Source organism: Agrilus planipennis, unplaced genomic scaffold, assembly GCF_000699045.2.
Source record: "Agrilus planipennis isolate EAB-ADULT unplaced genomic scaffold, Apla_2.0 scaffold80, whole genome shotgun sequence".
Taxonomy (NCBI): Eukaryota; Metazoa; Arthropoda; class Insecta; order Coleoptera; family Buprestidae; genus Agrilus; species Agrilus planipennis.
The window spans coordinates 1,258,629-1,268,240 of NW_020438873.1; the positions used below are offsets into that span (position 1 = coordinate 1,258,629).

A 9,612-nucleotide genomic window follows, 5' to 3' on the forward strand; every position below is an offset into this window, starting at 1 on the left:
AATAATCACAATAATTTTTATACGTAGAACGTACAATGTTTTAATAATGAGAACGAATTATTATCTAATAGTTCATTTCCCGAAATAAAACAAATTTCAAGTTTGGAGACTAGTGACAGTTGTAAAGTTTCTCTATTTTTTTTTATCTAGTGTTAAAATCTAGTAAAGCAAACTGAAAACTTTAAATACTAAAAATATTTTTTTCCAAGAAAAGAATACATTAAAGTTGCTTCTAACAGTTTAACTCCTAAATCCGCCGGAAGTAATAATTTTTCTTTTGGTCTTGCGTATTTCTATACATATGTATTTTCTGCGATTTTTCATCAGAATCGCTCTTCTTGGGTTTTAGAGGTAGGTGAAATCGCGACGAGTAACCGCTAATTGAGCCATATAATTTACTAAAAATTTTAGAATGATAGAGGTTAAAGATACCCAATTTTTTGTAGAACGTGTTTGCCATATCATTAAAATACAGTAATTTTTAGTGAACCGAAAATTTATTTTGTTACAGGCGGTTGGGACTTACAATTGGAGAAATGTTCAAAAACGGCGAAATCATCGAATGCTCTAAATTGCCAGGCCTTAGTTTAGGACAAAGTCGTATTTGCGAATTGTATAAGGATCACATGACCGCTGTTAGTTCAGGAGCACATCAAACTCTTTTAGAATGCAGACATCAACTGCAAGACAGACGATGGAATTGCTCAGTTTTAGACGACGTTACTGTCTTTGGACCAGTAACACAAATTGGTAAGTAGGTACCTCTATTGATATTTTTATCTTCTTAGAACAAGTAGCTGTAATAAATAGGATGGTATGAAGTTTGTGGAAGTTAATAACCCCAATAACAGTTTTATTTTCTTTCACATTTAATTTAATTATCGATTAATTTTCGCTTGAATGACAATGGGAAAATATAAAACTCTTCATGAAAATTTTAAAAATTGAGATACCTGTAGCAGCAATTATTGAGACTCGGCCTTTTTTTGATATTTTTCATTAATTTAAAACAGAGTTTACTTATATATAACGTGAATAACGACGTATTTAGAATGGTAAGACAGTTCTTGTTTTACCAATAAGAACTTAAGATAATCTAGCCTAATATACTAAGGTAATTATATACATACTTATTCAAGCTATATGTGGTGGGGTGGCACCCTCTAATTGACCGAGTCAATGAAACAGGAAAAATGAGAAGTTGTTATAAAATGATAGAGGCATTAGTCGATAAAACAGGTTCAAAAACAGATAAAATTGCACAGTCGACCAAAAAAAAATAGACGAAACAGTAATATATCTAATCTAATCATCATCACAAGGTTGTCAGTCCTAAGACTGGTTGGACACACACCTCCATTCCTTCGTATCTTGAGAGCTAATCTTCGCCTTTCCGTAAAACTAAAACATCCCACGCCCTTGACTGTTTGCAAAAAGTAATCTAATCTAGGTCTACCTATACTCCTCTTAACTACTGTTTCTGTCTCTAATATGTCTCTAACTAGACCTTCTTCACTTCTAACCTTCTCTATCCACCGAATTCTCATCATTCGCCTGTAACACCACATTTCGAACGCTTCTAACATTTTCTTTTCCGCAGCGCCCACCGTCCATGTTTGGCAAACATACCCATTTAACAATCTTTTTCGAATTTCTAAATTAGTCGTTCGCGAGCATAAAAGTGACTTCTTTTTATTGAAGGCGACTCGACCCTGCGCTATCCTCTGCTTTATGTCCCTACTACTCCTTCCGTCCTGACTTATCTGACTTCCTAAATACCTAAAATCAGCCTCTTTTTCTAATCTTTCGTCTCCTATCTTTATATTCGCTCTTTCCCTACTTTTTGTCCTCATGCATACCAGTATTTTTGTTTTACTTTTATTTACTTACATACAATACTGTTTTGTCAATATCACTTCCATTTTATTTAAATCTATTTCTAACTCTTCCTTGCTAGATGCTAATACTGCTGTATCATCTGCAAATCTAAGCGTACTAATCTTTTGCCCCTCTATATCTATCCCTACAGTTGCACTATCTTTAATGATGTTGATCGCGTCTTCGATATACACATAAAAAAATAGCTGTGGCGGTGTGTATCCTTGTTTGGCTCCCTTCCTAACATTTACTTCTCTACATTGCTGCTCCAGCTCTGTAACTGCCTGTTGCTCTTTATACAACCTAACTATCACTCTTCTATCTCTGTGCCTCATCCCTACATTTTTAAGTATATTTAACATTTTGTCCCATTTAACATTGTCAAAAGCTTTTTCTTAATCTATCGTTTTCTCTACCGTTACCCGTAAAGCTAGAATGACCTCCCGCGTTCCTCTATTTCTTCTAAACCCAAATTGATCTAATATAATAATTAATTATTCAGCTTCACAATTAACATTTTCATTAAACTAACTTTGAATTGTGTGTATTTATTATTCAAAAATTACCGCATCATATTACTTATTAGATATTACTTTTAAGAAAATATTTTTGTTATTTGAAGCATATTCATGTTAAAAAATGCCATATTTCATACCATCCTACACTGGCGGGTATCGGTCTACTAGTTAAATTCTTTACGCTTATTAACTTCTTAATTTTGATAATTAGCATAATAAACATCTTAATTTTCTTTTAACAGCGAGTCGGGAGACGGCCTTCGTACACGCACTTGCTGCGGCAGGAGTCAGTCACGCTGTGTCCAGAGCTTGCCGCGATGGACAACTGCAGAGCTGTGGGTGTTCAAGGATGGGCCGACCTAAAGACCTGCGGAAGGACTGGGTCTGGGGCGGCTGTGGTGACAATCTTGAATACGGATACAAGTGAGTTTTTCAGTTGAGTATTTCTTTACGAATTTATTTTTCATGACTAACGTTAACGAAAACTAACTATATTAAAATGTATTTCATATAAAAAGGAATTGTATAATTGATATTAATATAAAATATTACTTAATAATACCCTATACGTACCAACTTTAACGCGCGAATCTATGATTCCGTACCTATCTGCGTGAATTTTACTAATATGTACAACATAGTAATTACAAAAGTTTAATTAATATCGAAAACTTTTATACCATAGGGTAGTAAATCAATAGTGAACAGTCTTTAATCTAGAACCTTTTAGGTTACCGAAAAGTGTTCAGATTAACAAGTGAAATACTATTAAAAACAATAATAAAAGATATAAGTTAGTATTTTTTAAATTTCATTCAAAATATTCGCAAAAATTAGACAGAAAAAGTTAACTTCACCAAAAACACCACTTGAAAGGTACGTGAAATGCAAGCAAAATCGGTGTAGCTGACAATAGAACATTCTGAAACTGACGATTAAAACGTGTTTCTATTTTCAGAACTGTTGTAATAATTACAGATTTATTTTTGACTTAAATATGTATGAGAATCGAGTATTTTGTCATTTTATTATTTTTAGTATTTTCAGTTTCCTTTCAGTAAAAGTGCGTCAAGGTATGTCTTCTTTCAATATAACATTTTGCTTCTTGTAAGTCATGTTAAATTTTTTATTGAACGGATTCTGCGATATTTGTATTTAATAATATCTATAATTATAGTGTTAGGTGTTTGAAAATATGATTATAAAACCTTGCAGTTAATTACAAATACATTTTTATGGTTTCTTTCATTTTACGGTATAACAAATAACGTTTATAATTGGTTTCACTTTAAAATTTCGTAAATGTCCTTCAGATGTCACCTGCCAAAAAATGCACGCTCCCTGCACACGAAATTATATACCGGATGTCATTTCTTTGTTCCATTATGCATAAAAATACAAGTGCTCTCTTCCTATCTTTAAATTCTTTTTTCAACATTCATCTAATGTAGGCAAAAGAGAGTGGAAACCGGAAACTCTAAAGAAGTGCCCCACTTGTAGAACAAACCGCGGGCTTCTGAAACGGGCCGAAGGTTGAACAAAAATAATTCCGGTTACTGTAACGGTTATTTAGACTTGGCAATACACAACATTATTTAAACAATAACCGGCTTATTGATGTAAAATACCAATAGTTTAAATATATTTTTTGAAGCAACACCATAATCGATAAATGCTTGATTTTCAGTTGAATCGTAATTTATTTTAGGTTTTAATACAAAAAATACTGACTTCATGAAAATAGGTTATAATTAATAAGTAATAGTAATCAATATATATTATAAAAGAAAGTGTACAATGTGGGTGCCGATAAAACTCAGAAATGAGTCCCGGTACCTTCAAGGTAGTTATATGGTGTGGTAATCCTGTATCTCCCGTCCATGAAGAAGGTTCCCGTTTTTACCTGAAGGGCGTGCTTTTAAAGATATAAGGGCTGGAAGTTTCGCCCTCTAGAAATTTGTAGAACCGTCCAGAACATTCAAGAGTATTCGAGGGCATTCTATAACATTCTATGATGTTGTTCCGGAACATTCCAGATCATTCTCGAATATTCTGGAACATTGTAGACCATTCGAAGCCTTTTTTTTATGAGTTGAGCTACCTATTGGTAGAGGTATGTAAAGCAAGATCCGTCGTGGGTTCCAACTTTCGGGGACATACCGGAACATTCTGAAATGTTGTGGAATATTTGGCAATAGTCTGGAATACTCCAGATCATTGTAAAACGTTCTAGAATACACTCGAATGTTGTGGAATGTTCTAGAACATTGTGGACAATTCGAAGACTTTTTGTATGGGTGGGGCTACCTATGTACCTCTTATATTTTAATGTTTATCCTTTTATTCCAACTACCCTACAATCTCAAATCAACTCCTTAAGCGAAGCCGAGTATCCCAACTATTATTATGTTAAAAATTGTCTATGGACTAAAAATAACATCAACCTCTGCCTTCTCATTTCATAATTATAAAATGGTTTGTGCTTTACAAAACCAAAGGTTTAATGGTTATTTATTATTGTTGCTATTTGTAAACAATAACCACTAGACTGTTATGACCATCAATCATTTCGAGTAATAACCTTGTAATTCACATAAATTCCTAATCGTTTCCGACGTACCTATCAGTTGCCATCCATTCGACCATAGAATCTTCTATCAGAATCACCATGAAGAAATACCTATGTAGATACATAGATGTTTGTAAGTACATATAAAAGTATACCTAAGAGAATTTCGCATGCTTCCATGTCCTTCGGCGTTGTACCGTTAGACAGATGAAAGAAGAAGGACCACCCCAGTCAATTTGTCATCCTCAAGCGCGACAAATTTCTAATCCTGGGTCTTCGATCGTTCATCTCCTTCTCTTACAGATACAGCATCTATGTAAACACGTTGCATGCAATTTAGTTTAATTCTATATAAGGTTTTTTTATTGTCGTTTCCTGCGCTTGCGATCTGTCATCCTGACAGTGTGGTCTTTAGATAACGTAAAATTACCGACGATGATAGTTTATTGCCCGAAGGAAATTGTTCCTGGCCACTGATGATACGTTACATTAGGTAGGTTCTTCTGGTATAATAACCTAATTCGTTGGTGGTATTTTTTGATTGATTTAAAAATTAAATTTTTATTAGTAAACATTGATAATTCAAAATTATTATGGAAAAAAATGTACTCGTACCATCGTACAATTCAACAAAAATATCAGCTCGATTGTATCAAGATTGAGTCATTAAATTCAATCAGATTGTTTCGGATAGGAGTTTTTACTATCTAAGTACAGTAGATTTCATTTATTACGACCTTGGTTGTAGCGACCATTTTGCTATAGCGACGTTAAGTCCCTTGAATTTAAAGGATAGTTTAGTACAAAATTCTTGTAGTTATAGCAACTGTTGCCAATGAATGATTTGTAACAAATCCCTAGTAATCCCATGCAGATATAGCGACCGGAGTCGGCCACCAAAAACGCAAAGAGCTTTCGTATCTTTTGTTTTCATCCACACAAATGGTCAGCAAGAACGGTGACCTTTATCGTTTGTTTATAGATGTTATACGTTAAAATAGTTCAGTTACAAAGTGATATTCTGAGTAGCAACTGTTTAGCAATCTTTTGAATAAGTATGACTCCTAGATGCATATTTACCGTGAAAAAAAGGCGGAAATCGTTTGAAAATTGAAAAATGGTGAAAACTAAACTATATATACGTGTCTGTATCTCTATACCTTTGCCTGTAACGACTTCAGGATATAACGACAAAATTACAGTGGTCCTTTCGTCGTCGTTATACCCGAAATCCACTGTACTTGTACCTGTATCCTTAGAATTCATGAATTATTTTTTTTTTTTCAATATTAGACGAAGGAACAAATGTCACATTGCTTCGTAAATTTAAACACAATATTTGTTACTAAAACGGGTTTTCTAAGATGAATTATAATAGTTCTTATCACCATTGCTTCCTTACATATTTAAGTTCGAACTTCTTTTGGTTTTAGTCTAACACTAATTGTAAGACATTTAAGTTTAAAAGGCTTAAGCATTCTCAATAACAAATAATATTGTCATTGGAAAATTGTATTGGAAGAGTAGATTAACCTTGTTACGTGGTCCTTAATCAAAACGTCGTTAGTCCTTTCAAAAATCTGAACACTTTTTAATATTTATATACCTATGTCGTACTTTCTAATCTTGAAAAAATTGCGCTTTAACAAGAATATACATATATGTATGTATTTGTAGCTAAATGAGTTGATTGGAAGTGACAATGCCACTACTGTGTTTGTGAAAGCTCTTTCGCATAAAATAGTTAAGAACGATAAGTCATGTCAAATCTCACGTTCGGCTTAATGGTAGTAAAGACCGTCTCATCTGCTAATGGTAAGTGTGCAAACAGAGTCGAAAGAGAAAATTCCAACAAGCCACATGAAGTTTAATTTTATATGGAATCACGCGTGTGTAATCTTAAAAAAATATTGTCAATATACTCAACGATGTTTTGGTAGGTACGTGATTTTTAACAAGAATAGGAAATCGCTATCAGTCGCGTGGAAAATTACTATTTACACCCTAATATAGCGTTAAATACCAATTTCATACCGATGTAGATGATAATTAAAGAAAATTTTAACGATGTAAACAAACAAATAAAGATTTAGTTGGAGTCAAATTAAAGTGCATGTAAAGCTCCGTTTACACTATATAGAAAACCCTACGGTATGTTACATTTAGCAAAAGTTATATAACATTTGCTACAAATAGAAAATTTCTGTTTTAAAAGTGATATGTATGACATTGCTGTATGTAGCAGATTCTGTTACATTTAGCAAAACTTCTGCTATCCATTCCGAGTCAACAAAGATCAAAGAAATTTATAACAATGATTTACGCAGACGTTTCGTATCATTTTCAGTTAGTTATCGCAGCAGCAAAAGATTTACATCTCCTCTCTGCGACATTTTCCGATATTGAATGCTGAGTTTTACTATTTCACATAAGTCACTGACCTAAAATGTTACATAACATTTACTATATATGCAACATATTTCATTTGTAACATGTAGCATACAGCAGGAGTAAAAAGCTCCGAACTAAAATGTTATATATCCGTAGGAAAAATTACCATTCTATTTCCATTAAAAAAATGCCATTTAATTACCACTGATAATAATTAATTCCAATGGGATGAATGGAATTTCCATTGCGATCCATTGGAACTACCATTCCTGAACCCAATGGAAATCCTAGTGTCAATTCTTTATTTTTCACCTTTAATTATTGTTAGTAGTAACTAAATGACATTCGTTTTAATCAAGATGAAATATGAGGTTTTTTTAAGGAAAAAAAAATATGAATTACATCACAATTATTATTCCAAATAATGTCTTGTTTATTATTTTTACAACTTGCTTTGACAATCACATTAACTTCACCACGTTTTTCTCCATTTTTTTAATAAGTTTTAATCATTTCAAACTAGATCTTCTCCATTTTTAGGTACCCAATTGTTTTTCCATTTATATTGAATGGTTTTAAATAGAATTTATAAATTTTGCATTGGTTCCCATAGAAAATAATGGAATTTTTTCTTATGTAAATATTAATGGAATTATTGTAAATGGAAACAATTATTTTTCCATTTATGCCAAATGGTTTTGAATGGAATTTACAAATTTTCCATTGATTCCCATTAAAGTTCAATGGAAATTTTTCCTACGGGATAGCATGTTTTGCTGTATAGTGTAAACCCGGCTTAATATGGAGAAACGTTGGTCCAACCAAAACTGATAGAAAATATAGTGTCTCGGAATTGGTAATTATAAAAATGTGTTTTCTTTTGTTAGTAACTTACGCGCTAACAATTTTTTTTGTATGTATTTGTTGATAAAATTAAAAACCTATTAGGAGTGCCTAAAGTCTTCCATGTTGACCATGAATTCCTAACGAACTGTAGATTACTGTACTTATCTTAGATTTTGTTTCTAGCAAATGACTATCTTTTGTTTGTAAGTTATATGCTCATCTCTTTTTTCGTTTTTCGCTGACGGGTCTGAACGGTTTTAAAACTCCGTGCGCTTGTGATGCAATGATGAATATAATCAAGATTGGCTAACCTGAGTATAGGTATAGAAACTGATGGATAGCTGAAATTCCGATGTCATACCGCACTGTTAAACTGGTCGGAATGAAATGAAGATGCCAGATTACAACGCGATAATGTGATCTAACATCAGCGTATATAATCATCAGCACCGTGAAAACAAAATTTTATGTGTGCGCTAAAGTATGAATATCATAAGGGTCAACTGTTTCGTTTCTTTTGTTTGAAAGCTTGATGGCCTTTGTGATAATCATCACTGCTTTTTTCGCATAGACGTTACGATTGTATTTTGGACATAACAGTTGTTTCAGTGAAAATTACATGTACCTAGTGATAAGCAAAATTGGTCTAGGTGTTTCCAGTCTTTCATTTGCATTTGCACATGAATTGGACCAAATTTCAATCTCTAAAAGCTTAAAAAACTGTATTGTATTGTGTTATTGGTACAATTTAAAGAACTGCTACTTTTGAATCAAAAGTTTTATTTGTTTCAATCTCTGAAAGTATGAGAAAATACTACTTGCTTAGGTACTCTTTTATTGTTTACGATGAGCTGTGGCATCTCAATACTGATTCGAATTTGTTATCTATTGTGCATCGTGCTTGTGACAAGTTGAACCAACCGCCTTTCACAATGTCGTCAGTTAATTCACGAAAACGTCTACAAAAAATTACGTCTCTGTCATGGAGCCCAACAAAAACTGTCTTAGACTGTACTGAACAATTTCTTTCTTTGACTGCGTCATGCTCTATTAAAAAAATAAAAGTTTAAATAGAAAGGAGTTACTGGCGAACTCCTTATGCATTGATGCGATTTTACATGTTTATACATAAAAAAGTTTATTTTACGTAATGTTATAGTCAAGGTACTTACAAATGGGATATTCAAAAGCATCCACTTTTCTAGTTTGTCTGTCTGTCTGTCTGTCTATAATGATAAGCTATTTAAGCACCTACTATGTGTACCTACATATTTTATAAACTGGTGATGTCGAATTCTCTCCCGCAGGTAGTTTTGGTTAAAATATAGATAGTCGAATTCCCTCCCGGGTACTAGCCGAGTTCCCTCCCGTTCATATAAGCTCCGTTACGTGGTCCTTAATCAAAACGTC

At 33.0% G+C, this 9,612-nt stretch overlaps 1 protein-coding gene across 2 annotated transcripts in view; it reads left to right on the top strand.

Moving 5' to 3' along the window:
• Positions 1 to 9,612, top strand: part of LOC108734763 (protein Wnt-5b) — a 62,657-nt gene that overhangs the window by 32,733 nt on the left and 20,312 nt on the right. For both annotated transcript variants that reach the window (XM_025979718.1, XM_025979714.1), the window contains exons 2-3: positions 512 to 750; positions 2,639 to 2,819. In XM_025979718.1, coding sequence (XP_025835503.1) covers positions 512 to 750; positions 2,639 to 2,819 — 420 coding nt within the window. The remainder of the gene's footprint in view (positions 1 to 511; positions 751 to 2,638; positions 2,820 to 9,612) is intronic.